The sequence below is a fragment of the Bacillus rossius genome, chromosome 5, assembly GCF_032445375.1.
Source record: "Bacillus rossius redtenbacheri isolate Brsri chromosome 5, Brsri_v3, whole genome shotgun sequence".
Classification (NCBI taxonomy): domain Eukaryota; kingdom Metazoa; phylum Arthropoda; class Insecta; order Phasmatodea; family Bacillidae; genus Bacillus; species Bacillus rossius.
The window spans coordinates 30,046,684-30,072,380 of NC_086333.1; the positions used below are offsets into that span (position 1 = coordinate 30,046,684).

At 35.3% G+C, this 25,697-nt stretch overlaps 1 protein-coding gene across 1 annotated transcript in view; it reads left to right on the top strand.

Annotated features, from left to right (window-relative positions):
• Window positions 1-7,234: 7,234 nt before the first annotated feature.
• LOC134531678 (uncharacterized) overlaps window positions 7,235-25,697 on the top strand; it is a 69,004-nt gene continuing 50,541 nt past the window's right edge. Inside the window, exons 1-2 of the mRNA XM_063367475.1 lie at window positions 7,235-7,852; window positions 24,199-24,319. Coding sequence (XP_063223545.1) covers window positions 7,646-7,852; window positions 24,199-24,319 — 328 coding nt within the window. The 5' untranslated portion in view covers window positions 7,235-7,645. The remainder of the gene's footprint in view (window positions 7,853-24,198; window positions 24,320-25,697) is intronic.

Here is a 25,697-nt window from a genome sequence, read left to right on the forward strand (position 1 = left end):
ACATTTCTCAGTAATTCTGTGAGAATAACGTGGCTTATTAACACTATCTGCTGACAGCTTATTCAACATTGATACAACGAAATTCTTCTAACATACGCCAGTATAACTGACCACATAACTTTGTTGAACGATTGCTTAACCCACGTCGCCTGTTGGCGCCTCTGTACGATGTTAGGGAGGCAGAGTCCGGCTGGCCTGTTCAGCGACCATCCTGCACACAGACACACTGCAGCCCATTAGGCTCATCTCACACTATTCGGGAACCGGAGGGCAGCGAGATACATGAGGGGCATGAGGGGCATGAGGGGCATGAGGGGCATGAGGGGCATGGCCGCTCCGAACACCCGGCTGCCTGATGACTCGCCGGACTCCACTACACCCGGGTAACTGCGCAGTAGTGCACTGCGCAGTACTGGTGCGCTCACACTGCCGGCAGTTTACCGGGCAATACGAGTGAAGAGTCGTTACACACTTGTGTACAATATCAGTGAACTCGACACTGATGTTTGGATGTTTCAAATGAACTTGAGAAGACCATGAAGTTCATAGAATGTTCTCGCTGACCAAAGGAAAATAATTTAAACATTTTCCCCCTCTCTATTTTTTTTAAACATATTTGGAGCAAACTTAACACAGCGCATAACTTCTGTCTTATGTCTTATGTCTGTGGCTGCAACAACCGATGGAACGCCGGACGAATATGGTGTAGTGTGAAATTGACGAAACGATTTTCTTTGTCCGGCAATATTGTCGTCCAGTTCCTGGACGGTAAAGAAACCGGAAAGTGTGAAAGGAGCCTTACCCCTGAGTACTAGGCCTCGCGTTCATGCCGAGCGTGAATAATGTTCGTATATTTATCGCGCTCGGAAATATTTTTAAAAATAATTCTTCGTTAAGTTTTGTGTACGAGTTTTCGTATTATAAGTTTATTTGCAACTAGAGAACACACGTATTTGCTCGTTACCGAGGTTAGAAGCTACACATCACTGGCGAGTACTAAAAGACCCGCTCACAATTTTTTCTTGCTTCAATTGGTGTATTTCCCGGTGTTTCTATGCATGTCCGTTATTTATATAATTTTGTGCTTGCTTGTATGTGTGTGGTTGCTTGTTGATTCGTGAATTGATTGTATGAGTTTGTATTTTTGTGCATTCATTTTCATGTTTGTGCTTACAATTTTGTTCAGCATGTTTTTTTTAAATGATAGTGCTTTTATATCCGTACACGTCTATCTGCCGTTGGCCACCGTAGGGCAAGGACCTGTCGCCAATTTTAATCGAATGTCCTCACCGGGTTTTAACTGAGGACTCCTTAACGTAAGTGCGTTTTCTACTAAAATTTTATTATTTTCGTATTTAATATATTTTTAATTTTAAGTTTTTTCCGATTTTCTAGCTAATAACTATGGATTTTCAATATATCGGCCATAAAGAAAATTTCAAATGTGACTTCATAATAAAAAAGTGTGGATAACGTAATGGCGAATCCAAGATGGCAGCTGAGGTGAAGATAAAATTTCAAGGTCATCCAATATGGCCACCGTAACGTCACAATCCATGATGCCGGACCCCCGGCACTGACACCACACTCTGTACACTGTGCCAGTAGGAACATTTATTTACTGTTCAACTATATTTTAATATTTATTTATAATTAATGTTTTGGCTAATTTCGCATGTACATAAGTATAAATTGTTAACTAATTTATTATTTTTTGCAAAAACCTGTATATGAACTTATAATAAGGCGAAGAGTTATACTTTGAATGAGATGTAACTAAGTGTGTACTTATACTTAAGTGGTATCTGTATTTTATTAATACTTTATTATGAAAATAAATTATTATTAAAAAATTATTTAAATTTTATATTTGAGACATTTTTCAGATTATCCTATTTATATGTATTATGTTGTTGGTTAGTGAGTAAACAGTCCTTAGGGTAAATATTGTTATGGTGTGGTTCGTCTTCCGGAGCTCATCCTGTGTTGAGAGACGTGACTGTAACAGTGCGTGTAGCGCACAACAATGAGCGCCGCATCCCTGGGTGTAGGCGACCCGCGCGACACGGCAACGGGGGCTGGGAGTTTGAATCAAAGACACGGGATCCTAACCTCCGACCAGTGAACATTTGGCTAGCTCCTTCCAGATGGATCTAGTTCTTGTCAACTGCCGTAACTGCTGGCGGGTATAGAAAGCCAAGTGTCGACCGAACGAGCAGCAACCAGTCCGGTTCTCACGAGTGAAGACCACGCACCTCGCCGCCTGAAGAAGACCAGACTCCGTCGCTGTCACGCTGTCTGACGTCACCGAGCTGTCCACGCCTGTTGACTGTCACAGGCATGCTTGAGCCTGTTACAAGTCAGTAGTAGAGATAGTCGCCGTCGCCGAGTGTGAACGTATGACTGACGTAAGTACGGAAGAGTTCATAAGGGTGTTAGACGTCTACCCCTGTCACGACGAGCGAGTGATAGTCGCTGAAGACACGAGTGAGAAGGAAGGTGATGGGGTAGAGCGAACAAGAAGCAGTTGGTGCAGCTGGTGTCGGTCTTGTGGCGACCGACGTGGTGCTATTCATTGGCTCCAAAAATTTACATAAGTGTTATGCTGACATGCAGCATATATGCACCAAGGTATGTTGTTGCTGTACTAAACAATATGGAATCAAAACACAAATACGCACGTTGATGTGTCGTTGCAAAAAAAAAATTGCGTATGACTAGAGTCAGTTTGCCAACTATACACCGTCCCTTCCAAGTCGGTATCGGCTTTAAATACTGGGTTAAGTATGACAAGTTCATGTAAACGGCAAATACCAATCCAAGTATTATTCGTACACCCCAACACACAGCTTCTGTCAAGTACTTAGTTATTTAATGAGCATTAACTGCCAGACTTCACTAAAGGATGTACGAGCTATATAATATTGCTGTGTGAGTCTGCCTACTGCCAAGCGACAGAGCAGGGACACAAGAACAACGTGCATAAAATTTGCCACGCTGAACTACTGTAACTGCCCTACGGGGTAGTGCCACACTGCGTGTTCAAGTACAGTGCTGGGCAGAAATTCAGTATTTACTTTCGCAACCCAAGTAAAATCTCTGTTCAGACCTTCACACATCCAACAGTTACTAACGTTTTTCATTGAGAGATGAATCATAAAATCACTTACGCACAAATAACGCATTAGAGCAAGCTAATTTGGCGCTGCAAAGTAAAGTTCAATATCCAGCCCGATTCCTGGCATAATTTTACTGTATCAACTTCTGGCTTGATCTCACGTTGTCAGCCATGAGTAGACCAGTAGTGGGTTGAAGCCATGCAGACCCGGTGAAGACACGCAGATGTTGATGAAACACAGCAGCGGCAGTGATGTAGCTGGGATGCCCAGCTGTGTCGTGACACATGGAAGACTCTAATAGCCGAGACTGAGACCTAATTTTTTGAAGTAGTTTTGGGCCCACCTACTAGATAGTAGATTTTATAATATATTGACAACTTAGCTATATTGATTATGAGAAGTGATGCATAAGCTATTATCAGGTAAACAAGTAGCATACCACACATGTTTGCATCTCCTACTAATTTATATAGAACGTGACTTCTTTACAACAAAGCAGCAATAAGTGTTTTTGCTCAGTTTAAATCACCGTTATTAAGCAATTAGTCTTCAAGTAGAAAAAAATAACATTATTAACCTAAAACTTTGGATTTGAACCTCCAGTCAGAGTTTTTTTTTTTTTTTTTGCTGGTAGTTATGGGTCCACCCAACAGATGTCGCGCGTAACATGGTTTCAGTTTCCACTGTAAAAGTCACACTTCCATATCTCCCTCCTTCTATGTCGTGGTCTGCACCACGTCGACCCGTCTGGTCATTCCAAGCGACGCGACGCCTCGTGACATCACGAGCGATGTAGCGCTCACACGACAGCAAATATTTTAGCAGAACAATATAAGAAACTCAGGCATTTTAACATGGCGAACGCTGAAGACACCTGACTGCGCGATCCTAGCGGCTTGGCCTGAAGAACGCCCGCGAAATTAAAATATCCTTGTATTACAATGGGCGATAGCGGCACAGATTTTCTCTCATCACTTGAAATAGTGTTGCCATAGAGTAATGAATTCATACTCCATATATTTTTTATGAAAACAGTGTATTCATAATCGAAACAAGTTTTCGTAATCTACAAAACATCACGTAACTTTAAGCATGATGACGAAAGGGCAATGATCATACAACTTTGAACAATGAAACATACTTAACTATAAAACTGAGTTTTTGTAAATCTTTTATTTCGTAAATAATTCCGTGAAACATAATAAAATATTTTATCTCCTAGAATAGGTGTTTATCTGAAGAAGAAAATATCTCCGAAAAATTTTATTTTTTGGTCGCTAACTTAACCAAACATCCATTTACAACTATATACAGCATTTTAAATGTAGCTAACGAAACTTTATCAACTGTTCAAAACACTGTATTATTGGTTAACTACTTTAAATATCTAAATGCTCTTTATCAGTCATCAAATAGAATGAGAGGAACTCAAAAATTCAAATTTTTAATTTTATATAATATCTTTATAAGACAAACTACCCTAGAAAATAAACATTTAAATAATAACAAACATGCATTAAAAAAAACATTAATATTATTACGAACGCGAGAGACAAGACCGCGATACGCGCGTGGTTCGGAGCTGGCTGGCGGCCACGCACGGCCACTGAAGTCACGCACCGCCCATTGACGTGAGACATGCCACGCGTGCCTGGCCGGATTACAAAAGTCCTCGCTACCTACCCCTCACTGCTCCCCGCACACCGTCCAGCCTCGGGCTGCTGTTACATTTAGTGGCCTGGGAATTCCTGGCTTACTGAGGAGTGGCGTGAATAAGCGTGGCCTTTCTGGGTATTTCGGGACTCGGGTCGGTCCGGGATGACGCGATACGTCACAGCCACTCTCGTCCCTTCGAGAAGGGCGCCACGGGTATAAAAGTAGCGACGCCGGCCTCCGCGAAAGTTCCGAGAAGTTCCGGGGGTCCTGAAAGTTCTGAGAGTAGGGGAGAGAGCCTCTCCCTCGGGGAGTGATATTATCGATACCCGTGTGACCAGCGAGAGGTGAAGATGGCAAGTGGCCCTTGCTGAGCGAACCGGACCTATCGGGAGGCGATACCTGCGGGAATGCCTGGCGAGCCAGTCGGGTGCGACGAGCGATAGTTGGGGACTGTACTGCGGCGCGGAGTGGGTGAGTGCGCGAAGGAAGCGGACAGAGGCGGACAGAAGAGCGAGCCACTGTCGAGCCAAGCTCCAGTGGAAATTGTTAATGTTTCAATGATCACTGTAATACTAACTAAGACATTTTGATTGCAGTAATTAAATTTATAGTGTAGACATTATTAATAAATAAAACTAATCTAATAATTTGGCTATATTTTTACGAAGCCAGTAGTTCTCCCCACATTAATCGTAACAAAATATATAATAATAAATATTTAAAAGCATTAAATGTAACAGATATGTAACTTCTTCATACTCATTGAGATTTGTTTCCATAAAGGTTGTATCACACATGTTTCACAATTAGATGAATACAGTAATATTCTTCTTATTTTAAATGGTAGTTGTGCAAAATTTCACCAGGAAGTACAAAATTACACTTTAAATCAATCTTTTCGTTTATGTTTATAAGAATTATTTTCATTGTCAGTAAAAATAAATGTTTTATGCCTACCTAGTGTAAAGTAACCAAACAAACGGACTGGATGTGTATTTACAGTTATTATAACACTTACTTAAAAAATAATAAGTAATTTTCGTTAACTATGATGTTAAAAAGTAATAATGAACCATGTAAGAAATTGTAAAATTATAAATACAAATGGACGGGATTCTATATCAAGTATGTTTGTAGATCAGTCACTCTTAATGCCATGATGCTAAATACAGCTATCGCGAAGATAGGAAACATTTTGTTTAACTAATTTTTAGTCTCAAAATTATAACGTATTTTTTAAGTTTGCTACTACTTCTTTGTGTGACTCTTAAAGTTGATAAACTTAAATCCAGAACATTTTTGCTACAACAGAGATTTATTTGGCACACTGATACGCTTGATATGTTGTCCCTGGTGTACATATAAGCTATTATACATATACATAGGTCAATACTGCAACACGCAGGCGACATTGGCACCAACGCGCCTAAGAAATTTTAACTTCAAAAACTGCTTCCAGCAATATGCAACATCGTAATTGTTGCAATCAAATATTACAAGAAATTTTACAGCCATAATATATAACTACAACTACAGAAAACTTGGAAAAAAAACCTACATTCTAAGTAGCCATAATACACTTATCACATAAGCGCCATCGGCGTAGGATCAGGCTCTGCCACTAGAATGCGCTGCATAATGTCTCCCGTTTTTTGACGACTTTCCTATATTGTCCTACTTCAATATTTGAAGTCATTTAGGTCCCGAACGCAGGGCCTCGCCGTTATCAGGAAGCACGCCAAACACGAGCGCCGTAGTTTCGGTACGCACGAGTACAGTCGCACCAACAAGGCACACGACAATTTAAGATAACAGTGCTTAAAAAAAATGTCACAACCATATCTTTACAGTAAATTAATTTAAGAATAAATTATCTGAAGAAATTAAATTTTAGCAATGTATAATGTTAAAATTAATTAACCCAAATAAAATAAATAATGTAACTAACAACAATTAGAACAATAATATATACAATATAAAAAAGTATAAGTGGAGGCGGTACCACAAACCTTATAGCTACCATAAAAACCTTGTAACAATATCTTAGACTAGCGTGTTTTTTGTACATTTTTTGATTTAATTGAGATTTTTAACAATTATCCCTCGTAAAGAGAAGTAAAGGCACACAAGTTTGTTACACTGTGGGGACATTACCAGTAGTAAAATTTTCCTTTTGTGTTAAAATTTAATGATATGTTACCATCCCTGATTAAATCAATATCATGAATATAGCTATACTTATCTTAAAACTCTTATATCTGTACATACCATATTCATTAGAAGTCACCTAATAAGAACAAATGTTTATTTCATCCAGATTTTTATATTGAATAAGTAGACTACTTGAAAATCTTACAAACACTAATATTGTGAAATGGTTCACTCAAGAAACTATTGAATGCCATTATAAATAGGAAAGCAAAGAAATACGCTTATCTGCTTTCCTTATCTGTTGTCCGGGAGTAAAAATGTTTGGATTAAAATTTTAGTAACATTTTTAGTGGCATGTAGTGATGGCTGGACTAATGTAATTTTTAAAGCTGTTTAGTTATAAATTTTATTTAAAACGCTTATGTAAAAAGAGTGTAAATTTTCGCGTAACGAAATGGTGGGTATAGGTTTATTTTTAGCAAGATATCATGCTGATTTTTTCTTCTAACTTTTACTTTGTACCCAACATCTTTTTGGTTACCAGCGGCCACAGATATCACAGACTGATTAAATCGTATCAGTGATTGATAGTATTTTTATGATAAAGAGTTTTAAAAAAATGTAAATATTCAGAAAAATGCTTTATATGTTACTGTTGCCAAGCGCAATCTCTCATTTGAACGAATTCGCTCAAGACCATTAATTATTTTTGTGAAAGTATGGAACTTCTAATAAGGATGAATTTAAAATTATTTTTACTGGTTTCTATGTTATGTATGGCTTTATCAGAGTCACGAAAAGACTCAGTTCTGCCTACGAAGCTAGGTCAGTTTTCAGTGCCTTTTGCAGCATTTGTTCAGGTCTTCAAAAGTGGAAACCAAAACAACTTATTTGTTTCTACATTCGAAGCATATGCCTTCAACCAAGTAAGTAATTTTACTTTTTGTTCAGCTATATTTTCAGCTTTATGTTATGCATTTACAGTCCCAAACAATGTAATGCAAAATGTTTTCTTAATGCATTGTGTTCATAAAGTGAGGGCAATCCTTCAGCGAACTTATAATGTATTAGCACATCTCTGATATTAAACGTGGTTTAGCTAATACTGTTATCATGGGCACTCCATCAAGTCATGTCATATTTTTATTAAGTCTAAATGTTAACTTTACTTTAAGTAATATCCTGTTTATAAGCAGTGACTTTGTGTACATTTCCAAGACTACAGACAAATTTTACTATATTCGTGATGTGTGTCGGACCTTATAACCCAGAAGCCAAGCAACTCCTGGACATGTTTCGAAATTTGATTCACTTAGGCTCCAATAATTTGAAACATTTGCTTAAGTAGTGTACAATAGTATGTCCTGCGCCTGAGATCCGGGTGCGGAGCCGGAGACAAACCGCTATCTTGGATTCTGACGTCACGACGGCCATCTTGTATGACCTTAGCCTTTGACCTTGATCCTTGACCTTGACCCCGGTGGCAATTTTGGATCCACCATCTTGGACCCGCTATTTTGTTTTCTGGAACTTTCCGCCAATTTTAATTATGACATCACCATTGCATTTTTTGTTATGCTCCGCCATCTTGAAAACCCGTAATTTTTATGCTAGAAAATAAAAAAAATTATAATTTTAAAAAAATTAATCAATCAAAAATTTAATTAAAAATTATTTAAAACTTGCACTTTCATCCTCGGTTCGAACCCGGTCAGAGCAAAAATAAAAAATTACAACAAATCCTACCTCCATGGAAGCCGCAGGCATACTGACCTCCCACCACTAATGCCAGGGTATATATACATCGCCAGATAGTATGAGGCCGCGTCCGCCATCTTGTTTTCGACTGCTGGAGTCCACCATCTTGTTTTCGTATGATATAATGCCCTACCATCGTGTAAGTTTAATATTTACCTGCTAAAGTGCAGTAATTTATTATTACTGTGGCGCCGCCATCTTGATATTTGGATGCCATCTTGACAATTCGTAACTATTTAGCTATAAATTCGGGGAAAATTCCACGTTTTTTCCTTGTGATCCTGATTATTCCTGTCGATTTTTTGATGGTATGCTTCTTATGCTTATTTTTCCTGTCGAGACTTCTGCTGATTTTCTCCGAGTGATTCTGGTTATTTCTGAGAAATTTATCTCTGCACGAAATGTTTTTTACTTAATGAGTCACACAATTTTATTTTGAGTTAGATTTAAATTGAAAATACCTGCTACCAAATTATCACTAAAAATATTTTCATCCAGTGGATTTCAAACAAATAACATCTATTACTCAGTCAAATAATATGCCTTGAAACAGCAGCTGAGAAGCACTATCATGCAAGATGAACTTCCTTCTCCTTGATGTATAGCGAAGCCTTATTTCTTTTGCGATCGTTAGTGAGCAGCCCGAATCCCACATAAAAAAATAAATAATTTTTACCTCCACACAACACATGACAACATCTGTTGGCAAGAATCGGGACTACTTACAACAAGTTCTTGTGCGTGAGATAAATTAACTCTCGCAGCTGAATGGAGTCAAAAACAGTTAGAGCCAAGTAGTATCGTAGCCTCGTTGACTTGTAGCCTATTAGTCATGTAGCCTAGTAGTATTGTAGCTTAGTAGCCAGTTCAAGCCTTGTCGTCATATAGTCACGCAGCTTCGTAGCCACCAAGTCTCGTAGCCAAATAGCTGAAGGAAAACACAACTGGAGCCAATGACTGTTGAAGTCAAAGACTGTTGGAGCCAATGACTGTTGGAGCCAATCTGTTAGAGCCAAGACTGCGGCTTCCGTGTAAGTAGGATCTGTTGTAATTTTTTATTATTGACCTCACCGGGTTCAAACCGAGGACGTGATTGCATGTTTTAAATAATATTTAATTAAATTTTTGATTATTTTTTCCGATTTTCTAGCATAATAATTACGGATTTTCAATATGGCACAATGTAACGATAAATGCAATGGTGATATCATAATTTAAAATGGCGGAAAAGTTTTAGAAAACAAAATGGTGGAATACGATTTGGCGGAATTTAAAATGGCGTAAATTTCGAGAAAAAATGGCGGATCAAAAATGGCCGCCGGGGTCAAGGTCAATGTTTCGTCAGAATCCAAGATGGCGGTTAGGCTCCAGCTCAGCACCCGGAACCCAGGCGCAGGACATAATGTTGTACTCTATTTGCTAATTTAAATAAATCATTGCATTTTTGAAGATATGCACGGCTGGTAGCAATGCCTGTGATATATGCAAAATCTCTTAACAATGTGCCTAAACCAGCCCACAGAATGTATCGATGTAGTAAAATGAGAAATGTAGTGTAGTGTGTTGAATATAGTATCTGCAATATTAATTGCAATATCACACATTGATCATATACAAACCCAAGAAACCAAAATCACATTTAAATTATTAAGGATATAGTAATAAATTAAGTAAATGTGATAACTAATATCTATTATTATTACAGTTGAAACAAAACCTTTACTTTGAAAGTTCAAAGATAACACACATTTTGTTTCTTACAATATTAAAATTATTTAGTTTCAGTTGCAATATGTTTGTATCAATTTATGCAAATAACGGTTTTTCAATTTATGTAAAATATAGTCTTTAAGTGAGCTACCCTTGAATGCTTTGCAATACTCCAAGATTCAATTGTGAATTTCTGGGTTATATGTATCAACACTCGAAAACACTTTCACCACACTGTTGTGTTGCAAAATACTTAAAGGTTCGGTAGAGCTGTGGAATCTTCGTCGTCAGGACATCTAGGCGGACAGCATAGCCTCCAGGAAACGTCAGCTATAGCGATATAGAATGAGCTAAAGCTTCAACAGTAGACGTCAGGAACTCAGCGTCAGCAGGTTCTCCAGGTTGCTGGAAACTGCTAAGAATTTGTAACGATCTCACCAAAGACGGTACTCTTGAATCAGGGTGTATGACGTCATCGGCGACAGGGCCGAAACTTTCAGACTGGAATATCGTAAGAAGCGTACACGCCCGATGCGGAAGTTCACTACGGCTTCGGCGTTACACCCTACGTCTGGAACTACAAATGGCAGAGGTCCTGAAATTTAAATCATATAGAAGACAAATAATTCGTTCGCAGTCGTCGCGAGGTCTTCTTGCCTCCTGTGCGGGTCCCGTGGCAATCGTGACCGCCCCTCACACAGGAGACGTCCCAGAAACTGTTCTATGAAAAATATTGGAAGAAATCATTTCTACCTGGCGAACTATTTTCAGGTGGTAAATACAATAATAATGTGTACTTAGTGCAGACTCAGCACAGAAAGGAATGATTCAATTATAAAAATTAATATAATGAACTAAGTATGAGAAGTTAAACTCTAAATAACGATTAATCAGTACTCCTAAAGATGGGAAGCTCACTATAACATAATGATATCTAAATTTAGTATGAAACATTGCAATAATGACAATTAATATTTAGAAACAAATATCTGCAAAATAACCATAATAAACAACACGTAAACATTCTGAATGGTTACAATATTCTAGAAAATGATTTTAGTAAAATCTTAGTATTTGGTCATCCTCAAATGTTTTATGTATAAATAAACCTTTTGTAAACATTTGAAGGGTGCAGGGGAAAAACCAACAGGGTCCATAAAACTAAATTGTGCAGGAGAGAGAAAAGAAAGTTTGAAACGTTATAAGTGATATAATGTAGTGTCCATGTTTGTATCAATTATTTAAAAAATTAGTTTAGACCTTGTTGTGTTCCCCTTGAAAATACAGTAACATTCTGTTTTTATTTTATTGCACAATTAATTATTTACTGAAACAGTGACTGGACTCTGTTGGTTATTCCCCTGGATTTTGTAATAGGCTCAATATATTTCTGGAAATATTGTTTATTATTGAATGTTTTATTAGACTATTAAGTCTGAAAACAACAAGAAACAATCTACAGTATATATACCTTCGTTAAATTATTTGAGGTCAATGGTTTCTTTTTATGTTCAACTAACATTAAACAATATAAGATATAAAATTCTGATAGCAAAAAAAAAAAAGATGCTTTTTCTATTTAATTGTGTGACAGCATCTTTCCACAGATATCATTATAATATTGAAATTATCAGCACACATCTAGATATCACTTTCCTCATCAGGGATGTCATTATCATGGCTGTGCTGATGAATAGCAAGAAGTTGTCTGTAGTATTCCTTGGATCCCTCATCTTCACAGAACTTTGACAGGATTTCCAGGTCTCGACACTTCTCATTGGGCAGAGGAATAGGTGCAAGGTAGAGCTGGGCAGGTTCTTGAAGATTTGACAGTGTGGATTTTTTCTGCCGCTTCTTCAATTGATCCTTTACAAGTGCAGAGAAGAACACTCCATTGTACATTTCTCTGTGATCTACGGTTTTTGGATCTGATTGAACGAATCTTAGCTGTTTTACTGGCCTTATAGCAAAAGGAAGCTTCTTCTTGTACAATTTTGAAGAAAGAAATCCACCCCAGGCTTTGAACATTGGTTGGCCACATGATACAACAACAAACGGATTCGGCTTGGCTCTGGCCCCTTCGATAACTTCTCTCCAGGCATTAGGAGTTTCAGCCTTTGCATGCTTAGGGATTAAACCCATATTTTTATCAGGTTCCATGAAAGAATGGCCACGCACCGGGTATGTGACAGTAACCATCTCAAAACGCCTTAATTCTGTAGTTACATAGTGCAGGAACTGAATGATATTATGATTTTTGTTTTGTCCTGCACATGAGTCGGCGAAGATATGAAGCTTTTGAATGCCAGTGTCCAGATAGGTGTAGAAAAAATGATACAGCATTGAGCAAACATCATCTGACCCCTTTTTTGCCACTGTCTGGTCATAGGTATACATGATTGAGGAGCCACTTGATAAAACATGTACATTGAAGATGTAAAACGCAAGCTGTCTTCTAAAGTACACCTCACTTGAGGTTATGTTTGGCGTAGGAAGATTTGCCCCGAAATCAATAGCAATGGCCTCAACAGTTGGAGACTGCATAGCTTCCTTTTTGGCATTTCTTTTCTTTTTGTAGATCCAGTCAGCTTTCTTGAGGTGAAGTGTTCTCTCATCTTCTAGCCTCCTATGATCCTCCGGCAACTTCACTAGATCCTCATTACTTGTAGCACTGGCAATTTTTCTAGCGGTATCGGTGAGTTTGGCTTTATGTTCATCACACCAACAGCATGTTTCGGTTCGAGGATAGCCGAAAGAAATGTTGAACTCAGACACGAAAATTTTTCGGAATGTTTCAATATTGAGATGTTTAGTCAAAAATAGCCCAAGAAGTTTTTTGACATTCAATTACTCTGGAAGATACACTTTTTGAGAGTCTTTCAAGCTGTAGTGTGCTTTACGTCCCTTTAAACTACCAAAAAACTGCATCACAGCTTCACGGGTCTGTTCAGTGAGCTTATGAGGGCGATTAGCGTGTTTGCCTCGTCCATCAATAGGTGACGTGCCTGTTGTTCTCAAAGATGTTTTGATTGTGTGTAACCGGGAGGGTTTAATTCCAAACAGTGACTGGAACCCTTTAAAGCATACTGGTACTTCTACTGTAAGGCCACTCCTTACCACACGAACTTTGTAGCTATAGGAACTATCATTTAACCTAGCATCTTCTACATTCTTCCTTGGTCTTCGCCGTGCCACAGGATGTGTTGAAATAAGGCCTGAGAGATAACTGTTCTGTGCATTAGTACCACCTTCATGTCCAATGTTGTTGAATGTTCTTATTAATTCATTTCGTTCAGCCAAAGAAATATTCTGAAAACATTCAAACCGTTTACACTGACAGTCAACTCCAGTTTCAAATGTCGTTGCCCGCAGCTGCTTGGTAACATCTTTGAGGTGACCAAATTTCTTGCGTTTTTTCGTTGTTGTTTCATCACGTGCATGTACATTTTCATCACTCACTTCACTTTCAAGTAATTGAAATTCGTCGTCAATCATTGTTTGCACACAAGTTACTACAGAAATTGAAGAATTATTTCATTCACCATGAAACATTGATTGTAAGAATCTTTTATAACTGGTATAACACAATACAATCTGCATCAATAAACACAAACACACAAACAACATAAGACAATAAAAACCGTCTGGGCCAAAGATAATATAACACACAGCAGTGCAATACCCTACAAGAATAACATAAGTCAGAACTAGGACTGTGTTGGTTATTCCCCTGTTTCAGATGGACTCTGTTGGTTTTTCCCCTGCACTATAAAAATAAAAGCTGCAATACCTTTGGACTGCATCGTTTTTTCCATTTTATCAACTTGCAATGTTACAATAAAGCATGACAGCACTGCATTACAATCATAACCTCAATTTTAACTTTTTTGGACTCTGTTGGATTTTCCCCTGCACCCTTCATTTGTTAACACACGCTGGTATTTTTATAAGGCAAAATACACAACCTTCAATATCTCTATATATATTAATATCATCAAATAATATAATATTACTCTAAATATATTGACTCGTTCTTTCTTAAAGTGATATTAATTATCCCTCAAGAAACTGAACAATTTGTCATCATATATTATAATTTTACATTTTCTAATGGAATTTAATACTTAAAGATATTTTTCATTTGTGCTCAATAAAAACTGTATTTGGTGACTAGCTAAAAAAACACACGGCTTCACTCACGCAGTTTCAGGATATTTCTGATATTTTACCATCGTAGGAAAAACATGTGATTATTCCATTATTACAGTGAATTGTAGATGTATGAAAAATGTAATTAATAAATAAACTTTTTAAATGACATTTTCTAAAGAATTATTGCATAAGCATTTTTAATTTTTTTTACCGATAAAATATATGTTTTTGTTTTTAACTCCCGTTTAAGGGAGTTATTTTTTTGTCATTCAGCCCTCTTTTATTTTCCACCCCTTGCAGTAATGGTTGGTCATATAAAAATAATTTCGGAAAAAAGTTGTAGATAATATTTTTAGGTTTTACAATTAAAAGGAATCGATTTAATGGTATACAAGGTAAGTAAATAATATATTTTTTTAATTCTACATTTTATTTTTTCTACCCCTTTCAGCAATGGTTCATCTGATAAAGAAATAGTTGCAGACTAAAGTGCAAATAAAAATTATAAAATTTACAAACTATTTGAACGGATTTGTTAATGTACCTAATAAAAAAGTTATGATTTTTTTTTTAATCCTACCGCTTATTTTTTTTATCCCTTGCAGCAATGGTTCGTCTAATCAAAAATTGTTTCAGACAAAAGGTTTAAATCAAAATTATATTATTAATACTAAATTTTCACGAATTCGATGTTATGCCAATGAAGTGAGATGATTATTTTTTGTCGTCCAACCCTTATTTTTTAAACCCCTTGTACAGTTCCTAACAAAAGTTTAAGACCACCTTTAACTTTGGTTTTTTTTTTGTTACTGAGAACAAAATAATTTTAGTATTTATACTATAATTTCTTAAATTGTATATATAAATGTAATTTAACGATTTGAATATACATGTATTATTTTCAAAACAATCTACAGCTAATATTTTGGCTTTTACCCGTTACATGCAATAAGAGTTGAAATTGAAAAATCATTTAGTAAAAAAAAATTAAAAATTAAATCACACACTTGAAATATTATCTATAATCCATACGAATAATATAATTTAATACATTTAAAATATTATTTATAGTATTTATACAGATTTTGAGGGAACATTAGTAAAATATATGGAGTTAATATAAAATTGGCTAGGGGAATTAAAGTTCTCGTGCCATTTGCTACAACTTAAACAAAATTAAATTTTATTTGTCACTGAGGTATTACTGTATCGTATATTTAATAATCAACAGGACCTCCCTTGTTTTTGAAGCACTTCGGACAAGTTTACGCATGCTCTGGACCAATTTCTTGCACTCCTGAGGCGTAATTTCGTTCCAAACCTCTGATATCTTCTCTCGAAGTTAATGGATACTCCTTGGCTTGCGAGCAGCAACCTGAAGACCTATGCCATTCCATAAATTTTTTATTGGGTTTAAATCCGGACTTCTAGCAGGCCAGTCCAACAGTGAAATCCCTTTTTCTTCAAACCATTCCATTGTTGCTGCAGATTTGTGACATGGAGCATTATCTTGTTGGAAAACGAAATACCCACCGTGAAGCTTTTGGGCAGATGGAATCATATTCTCCTGAACAATTTCTATGTATTTTTGCGAATCCATTGTCCCATCAATGAATCTTAATATTCCAGTACCTTATTCTGATGACATGCAACCCCAGATCATGACTGAACCACCTCCTCCCTGGACAGCTGATACAAGACAGTTAGGATTTAACTTTTCTGTGGCGGTTCTCCGAACTTTCATCTTTCGGGAACTGTAGAGCTCAAATCTCGATTCATCGCTGAATAGAACTTTTCCCCAATGTCCCATGTACCAGTTCCTCTTCCCTTTGCACCAGTTTCTACGGTTCATCTTGTGAGTATTATTTAACAGTGGTTTTTTTTTTACGAAACATAGGAATACTGTCCTTTTTCCCTCAGTCGACGAGAAATTGTCATTGTTGATACTTTAATGTTTGTACTATCTTCAAATTCCCTTTTAATTGTAGGTAGCGACGACTTACGGTTCATTTAGCCGCTTTACAGATGACTCTGTCTTCACGCACAGTTGTTGCTCTAGGCCAGCCACTGCGTGGTTTACCCGTCACCACACCCTCCTCTGTAAATTTTTTTATTGTGTTCGTTACACAGGTCTTACTCACACCTAACTCTAAGGCGATCGTTCTGTGAAACTTGGCGCATTTACTCATACCAATTATTTGCCATTTCAAAGACTCCGATACAGATATTTTCCCCATTTTAACAAAAATTAACACACTCACAACCTTCACCCATAACCCATACGAACGAAAACTATTCTGGTGAAACAGGTTTTCTTAACAGAAAGGTGTCTGTGCTGCTATCTTTCGAGGAAAATATAAACTACCGAATGGCTTTCATGTGGTCTCGCTAGCTCACTTGATAATATTGTTTTAAAATATATTAGCATGCTAATACACTTCATTATTTAATCCCTATACCTATTTTTCAAAAAGTAAAAAATAATAATTCTTGTAACAATATTTTTAGTATTTTTTTTACTGAAAATAATCTCACACTTATCTAAATGGTAGTAAAAAATTGAATCAGAAATTAACCAAATGGTTTAACATTTACAAAATTTTTATAATTAAAAATGTAGGTTTTTTACAACTATTATCGTAAGCAAAAAAAATTGTATCTCAAAAACTAAATGTCGTATCCCAATGCTTTTTGGTTGGATAGATGTCTTAAAGACTGCAGTGTTTACAAAATATTCATGAGATTATAACATTAAAAAATTGAAAACTAGGGTAATTTTATATGAAATAAGTATGTGGTCTTAAACTGTTGTAGGGACTGTAGCTATGGTTGGTAGTAACAAAAACTTATTAAGATAAAAATATTTTGGTATCACTCTTACGAGTGATAGTACGTTCAAAAGAATGATGTTTTTCATATTGTGGGAGTTACAGCTATATTTCATTATTCTTCTTCAAAAACCGTCCCTATTTCTACCCCTTTGGTCGGATACTGCCCATTAACGAACTCGACCAAGATTTTCTATTACTAGATTTTATAAATCAGTTTGTAAGTTATTTGTGAAAAATTGCGACAGTTATAGTGCTCACAAAATTGTGACAATGGCTTTGGGGTCTATGGACCATGAAACGAAAAACTATTAAAAAAAATTTTAAAAGTAGCTCCATGATAACGGCTACCTAGTATTTCTTTTAAATCTACTTAAAATAAAATAATTTGCAAAAACATGCAAATGCTGATTCATTATCCAAATTGACAAAAATTTTAGAACCAGGGGTAATCTAAGAGTGATATTTGGATTTGGATAGTAACCATTTGGATAACATAGCTATCACTGATACATTCAGATTCATTGGCTAGCCGCTCATGAATCAAATTTAAACGATGAACTCGTTCTTCCTCTGATTCATTAGAAAATCGCTCGCAAATTTGACTAAGCCGATGCGAACATTCTTTCTCTGTTTCGCTGGCCAGTCGCCTAACAATTAAACCAAGTCCATGAGCACAGTGTTCAACATCTGCATTTGTTACGCTATCACGTTTCGTGGTAAAGCGATGGTCTTGTTCTTCTTGACTTTCGTTTCCTAATTTATTTAACACATAAACTCTCACACTCGATAATCTTTTTTCACGCTCAAGTGTACTTTCATTTTAATATTTTTGTTTCCATATTTATCTAAGCATTTCCTTCTTTCATCTTCAGTTTCAACTAGCCGTTGTTTCCTCATTCGATAAGTGTTTTTACAAGGTCTACCCATCACTAAAAATTCAAATGAAACAACTTTTATTTAAATAACCGACTTCAAAATACACAAAAGCAACATAAGTTCCCTAAGAAGCAAAAAAAAAAGTTTTATGCACCAAATAAATACTTAATTTTTTTTCAGTTTATTGAAATTAGAAACTTATTGTTTATCATGGTTTATAATTGGTTTTATGTTTTATAATTTTGAAACCGGTGCCTAATTTAACATCAAAACTACTTGTATAATATTTTTATAAATATAGCATCCATTATTCATCGCAAATACGCACAACCAACATAAAAAAAACTTATTCTTCCTGGAAAACTAAAAACAAAAAATTACTTTCAAATAAAAAAATATGTTAATATTTGGCTAGATAATTTAACTGATGAAGAGATTGCTAAGTTTTACATATTGTTATAAATTTATACTTGTACTTTACTTTAAATACTAATTTTTGTTGAATTATGTTTTCATTTATTCATGTAACAATGTTATAATTTATATTTTTTGTTTATACATTATATTGAATATTAATAAATTGCTCTTTTTAACTTTCATCTTTATAAAACTTATGTAATGTTTCTTAGGTTATATTCTATATATTTATTTCTCAGTTATTATAAATTTATAAATGTTTATATTTGTCAAAATACCGCATGTAATTTGAAGTGACTCGATGCACTCACATATAAACTTGCTTTCGTAAGTGCTAAATTTCCTGGTTAATTAAGGGGATATTGTTAACAAAGTGTAAATAAAAGGGAAAAAAATTATTACTACAGAGCTAAATACCGGACACTGACTGGAAACCATGGCAACCACTGTGCCCACGCTCCTAGCGACAGTTCTTTCCTAACTAGCATTAAAGCTCATTTTAAACGGCCGTTGAAATTAAGTGACTATCAATAACAATTAAAGTGTACTTTTGCATAAAAACCTTTTTGGGCGCGATGATATTAAAATTTCAGTGCCGATATTTAATGCGACCTTTTAGTGAAACATTTCTTGTGAAACGTTTCTAACGCGAACAGGGCAGAGAATAGGTATTTAGTCAAAGAGATATATATGAAGATAACACTAGTACACATAATTAGTTGAGGGTTGAAATGCCAGGTTAGTTTCACTTCTATCACCTGTACAGATAACACGCGTTCAGTTATTTTACTTGGCACTGACTTCAAATCATAAAACAATTAATAATTACATAATAAACATTAATTCTTAATTTAAATAAACGAAAGAAACAATTAAGTATATATTTGGTGTATAATTTTTTTTTCTTTTTAGTGAACTTATGTCACTTTTGTGTATTTTGAAGTCGCTTATTTCTTTTAAGTTGTTTCTCTAGTTGCATTTATAATAATTATAAATTAATTTAATCTAACGACATATTTCACCAACGTGTTAGCATTTTAAGTGCCATCCTCTACAGTGATCAAAATATCGTCCAAGAAAATAACTCAATCTATATGATATGCTATACAGTATTCAATTTTAATTGAACAAGCCTAGGTGTGTACTAATTGTAACAAATTTATTAAAATCCTTCTCTTGCAACACATATTAGTATGCCTGTAAAAAATAATTTTCGCTAAATTTATCCCAAGGACCAGGTCTATTCAACCAGTCCTTAGTTGAGTACATTGCGGGATTAAGTGTGTGTTAAGTCTATATAACCTTTTTTAGAACCAATTTTAAATCAAGCGCCATTATTAAGTGTATATTCACTCAAAAATTTGCTTGAGTATTTAAACACTAGATTATTATTATATATAAACACATTATTCTATTGTTTTCCACTTCTCTCTGGTTGTTTACAGTTTCCTGTTGATAACTTTGTTATGTACACAAAATCAAATCTAAGAGAAAACAATTGAAGGGTCTCTTGAAAAAAAAAGGCCGTGGTCCAAAAATTAACACATATATATGTTTTGCCAGTACAGAGAGGAATCTGATGGTTGTATACTGAAATATTCTTCCGCACTCAAAAATATATAGTCCAATGCTATGGAATTTCAAAATATTGCCGATTTTGATCAAATATTTTACATTGATATTCAGTTAAATAATCATTGTCCTAGAAAATTGCAGTTTTATGAAAAAATTAAAGTCGCTACCGTTACAGATATTATTTTAAGGAACAATGATTTATAAAATTGGAGGTTAGAAAATGAAATAGGAAGTTTCGGTCAATCTAACAGGAAGTAGCCAATATGTGTTCTGGAGGCACTTCATTTTTATAGTGTGTAATATACACTGACTTCAGCTGCAAAAATGTCACCATGGATTAGACGTTAAGGAGAAAAAGAGAAGGAAACAAGAATTAATTAATATAAAAGCTAAAAGGAGATGCACACGCAACAGCATGAAAAAAATATATTGCTAAGCCTTTCGATGTAGTTAATACTTCACGTGTAGATTTTTGCGACTTGCACAGTGATTAAATTCAAACTTCTTGAAGCAAAGCCACACTCCAATGAAACTTCATAGGTGCCTGATTGTTGCAAGTCTCAGATGAGTATTCACATGTAAAATGAAGGCACACAGAAACAACCCAAATCTTGGCAACTCTCTGAACTCTACACTTCACAAATGTTTGCGTTACCAGTTAAGATGAGAGACATTCAAAAGTTGGCGAAATACTTGCAATCTAGAGCAGGCGCGTAGGAAGCAAATATTTAATGGGGGGGGCAAAGGAGAGTATCATTATAAGTGGTGGATTTAACAGAGGGGGTGTCCGGGGGCTCGCCCCGGGAGAAAAAAAATTGCTTTCTTAGGAGAAAAATGGTGCTATTTAAGCATCTTTAGTACATAAAAATAGAATGTACTACTAGCAGACATTTAAACTTTTTTATAACAAATTTACTTAAGGCTCGGCATCACAAAACAGTGTTCACTTTTCAGTTTTCGCCTCGTAGAATTCATTTTAAAGGCAATTTGTTGAATTTTCCCACTGCACAGAGTACATAAATTACAAGCACCTTCAAATTTAGTACCCAGATATCATCAAGTTATCTAGAGCTGTAGAAAAGGCAAAGATGTATTTATAATTAAAAATATGTTTGACTAATTGCATAATAATTACATGACGGTGGTTGAAGATTAATATTTGTAGTGTGAGATAATATATTTTGCCAACTGTCTATAGCTATAGTTATATTTTCTTAATATGTGCTAACAAACAAATGAAATAATCAAAACAAGCTATAATCAAATATTTAAGTGAGGCTGAGCCTTGAGTAAACAATTTAACAAAGATGTCATTATCCCACTCATTGCCCACTCTTAAGTAAATTCATTTGCATATCAGGACAGGAGAACTCTTAATATTACAAACCTCTGATTAAATATTCTTAGATGATGCCAATATTCAGAATGTATTGACACAAGCATATGGTGTACCTAGTGTCCACTGAATATTAATTTAAAACGTGACAGAAAAACTGTTTTACCATTAATAAATCTCAAAATCTAAATATCTTATGATAAGTTATATGACAAAATAACACATTCAAATTGATAAAGTCGTTTTTTTATTATTTTAATTTTTACTGTCAGACTTCATAAATCAAGGTCAATACAGGAAAGGTCTATACATCAACCAAATGTGAATTAAGGCTGTAAAGTTTTGAAAATTTACTATTCGTTATATTTTTTATTGAAAGGAGTACTAGAAAGTATTTACATTTTATTCAGAAAGGTCAAAATATTTTTTTTTAGCATTTAAAATTAAAAAGTCACAAAATTAATTTTTCAAAAAATGCAGTTCAACTTTAAAAAAAAAAAATTAAGGATGGAAAAAAGTCTTTTGCAATAACACTCATATCATTTTATTCAGGAAAGTCGAAATTTTATTTTGGTATTAAAAATTAAAAAAGTCAATATTTTAATTTTTTTTTACTGTCAGACTCCCCTTAAGAATAAGTTAAAAATGCGAACCCCGCAGAATAGGCGAGTGAAGATGCTTAAAAATAACTGCAAATCTGCTTGATAATTTCTTATTCAATGATTTGTAGTTTCAAAGAAATTTTTTTATTACTCGATGGAATAATCACGAGCGACGAGCGAAAAAAAATAATGTACCGACATAAACTGCGCAAAAGTAATATCTGGGTTAAAGGAATCCAACTCTTCTTTAGGATCTTTGTCTTCACAGGCATTACAGCCTAATGTGCATTGCTTTTTAGGCGGTGGTTGTGATGAACTGCATGACTGTGCAGAACGGTTGTTGAAGAAAAAGTTGATGCTTTTCTGAGTCATTGTACGCCGCAAAAATTAAAAAAAAAAAAAATGTTATAAGTTTTCTCCTTAAACCCAAAATGTTTTTCATCACTGCCATTCCGCACTACTCACTCACGATACTACAGATAAATAAGTTTATTTTTAACAGTTCTGTAGTACGGCTCACAAAGTTTATTGGACTTAAAAGCAGACGTACAGATGTTGAATGATATGTGGAAAGCGCTCTGCACGTCAGGTCGTTATCGTTAGGTAGAAACGAGGCGGGGTGAATGCAAGGGTCTGAAGGTCAGGTAGACGAGGGTGGACAAAAACGGAGCGTAAGCTACTGCAACGAGCGGAAACATTTACTGGTCTTATATCCCACAATAATATTTCCGCTATCAGCACTGTGAAACGTGAATATTTAGAAGAAGTCGTATTTATTGTGCCTGAACACTTATCGAAAAGTCTTAATTTATTTTAAGAATAAAGTAACGCACAGACAAGAAAATCCCACAAAACCACTTAGCATTGCAATGAAGACAATGCCTCTTGTTCATCTGATGCAATGGCCGGGCAAAACCATCACTTTGCCCGGCCATGAAATGTTATGGTCGGGCAGTCGCCTGGGTCGCCCCCCCCGGTTCCTACGCGCCTGATCTAGAGTGAACAGGGATTATTATCGCAATCTGTCTCTCGTACATGCATCGGAGAGGGTTAGGCCATTGCCAACAACGAAAATAGTAGTGATGAAGAGCATTATTCATTAGTTTTGATGGCAAATTGACTGTACATACACAAATATCTTGTGCTTAGTTTAAGATTGCAAAAGCTAGATGCTTATAGGAACCAATAAAACATTTTTTGCTGTTAGTGGAACTGAAAATGAGAAATGTCCGTGATAAAGAACGTTACACATAAGAACTGTTGTCTGAAGGTTAATTCTAAGTATTTTAAGTTATTTCATAATGTAAAGTTACAAATGATTATTTAAATTTTTTAAATCACTATTGTCCAATATTTACTAATATTAGGCTAATGTTTTTCTGAGTGGTTTAATATTAAATTTCATGATTATTTTCTAGGCTTCAGCATAACATTAGGAAAGCACAGCGAAGGCATCGAATGGGTAATATCAGTAGGTTATCAGGCACATTATTTTATGTTTCTTCTATAAAAAAATATGTTTGGACTATGACAGCATTTTTTTTTCAAAACGTCCTTTTAATTGTTTAACATTCTAAAAACACAGATTACTGAAATTGACAAAAATACTTATAATGAAACCAAATCTTCAAAAATGTATTTTCTAAAATTAAATTTTGCTTATATAAGCCCTTCTTCCAGCAATATCCTCAAACTATGCATTAAATATCTTCCCTTATGTATAATGAGGATGACCATGATTAAATATCCCCATACATTTTCAGTATTGTATTTTTTAAATTAATTGTTCAATAAGTGTTGCGTACTCACTCGACTTCAATGGGTCTATTTTTTCATGCCTAAAACTTAATAAGGCGAAAAGTAATGTTCTAGGTTTATAATAGAGGTTTCGTAAACAGACTTTTAAAACACACTCTTTAGATTAACTCTTTACATATTATTTTTGTTTGTATTTTTTCTGTCACGTTTATTGCATTTCGCCAAATTTTCTGATTGTTTTAGTATTTTTTTTCTAGCCAGACCACATCTATTATTTCAAAAATCCTGGAAGATACTTAGGATCTGTCAATTCATGGAGAATGACATCAGTAGACAGCATAAATAATTACTGGCCAAACGATGTCATCTACACTCCAAGTAAGTAAGCTTTGGTATTCCTGTGCAGATATGTTTATTGTATGTAATTTAAGGTTCATTCAAAAAATCGTGTACAACATTGACTTAATTGCTTTAGAACAATTTTCTAATTTTGTTGTTTGTTTGCATTTTGACCTAGAATGTTTAGTGGTTGACTAAAGTAATTGGTTTAGGCCATTGGAAAAATAACTTGTCCCATATAAAGCCATATAGAAAACATGCAACAGTTTCGTAAGGTTAACAATTTGCGATCTTTAGATATACCTACGTCTAAAATAATGATTCTCAAAATGTAAAAAATATCATTCAATGTGTAAGCTGTCGATAGTAACCTCATGATGGCTTGTGTTTTACTTAAAACCATTTTATAAAAAATACTTTAATAAAGGAACTTTAACCATTACCTGCCTTATTCTCAACTCTTAAGATATATATTTTTATATTTTAACTATTTATATAATGAAGTAATTATCTTAAGATATAAAAATAATATTAATATATAATTATTATATTTAGTTACGTAAAATTATAATAATATATATTTCATGGCCATAAAATATGATGTCTACTAGAAGATACACCATGACCCACACATTGAGGTTGGATAAATTCCGTGTATCATTGTTATACTTATCATTTGTCCACTTCAGTGGACGAATATACTGAAAGGGTTTATATGGCTTTAAAATATTTTAATAGGCGTTACGAAAAATCTTAATGCTGATGATGCGAGGATGTCCATGGAGCTTTAATATAAATGTGTTAGTATCACTGCCACCTTAAAAATGCATTAAGTGCACGTATGTTGGCTCTGAGGAGGCTGGTGATGACGGGCTTCTATCAGCCAGGAGGCTGGATTAACAGGTTCATGCCTTTGTAATAATTTTCTTTATAGTAATACCATTGTAATTGGAGATTTTGGTTTTTGATTACTTCATATCATTGGGGCACCTGATAGAGCATCCCCCCGAATAGATACGAGGGACATTCCGAAAGTAAATATGGTATTTTTTTAAGAGCAGATGGTACACCAGGTGAAACAAACAATTGTCATAAAAATCCACACACGTTGCTGGTTCAAATACGGAAGTACGTCAGCGGAGGAGGAATGACGCATGCGCAGAGAGCCGAAGAAGAGTGAGTAGCAGCAGACCGGCGTGCCCGAGGTTATCCGAGTGCAATCTCGAGGCAGACAGACGTGTGCTGACAGCGTGGTCGCCAGTGGAAGTGTGAGTGGTTGTCCCTGTATTGAAGGCCGCACTCTCGGGACGCCACTTCCAAGATGCTGAGGTGGAGCAGGCTGGGCGACCTTTCCTTGCATCGCAGGGCACCGAGTTTTACCAGAGTTGTTTCTTCAAACTGATTGCACGCTACGACA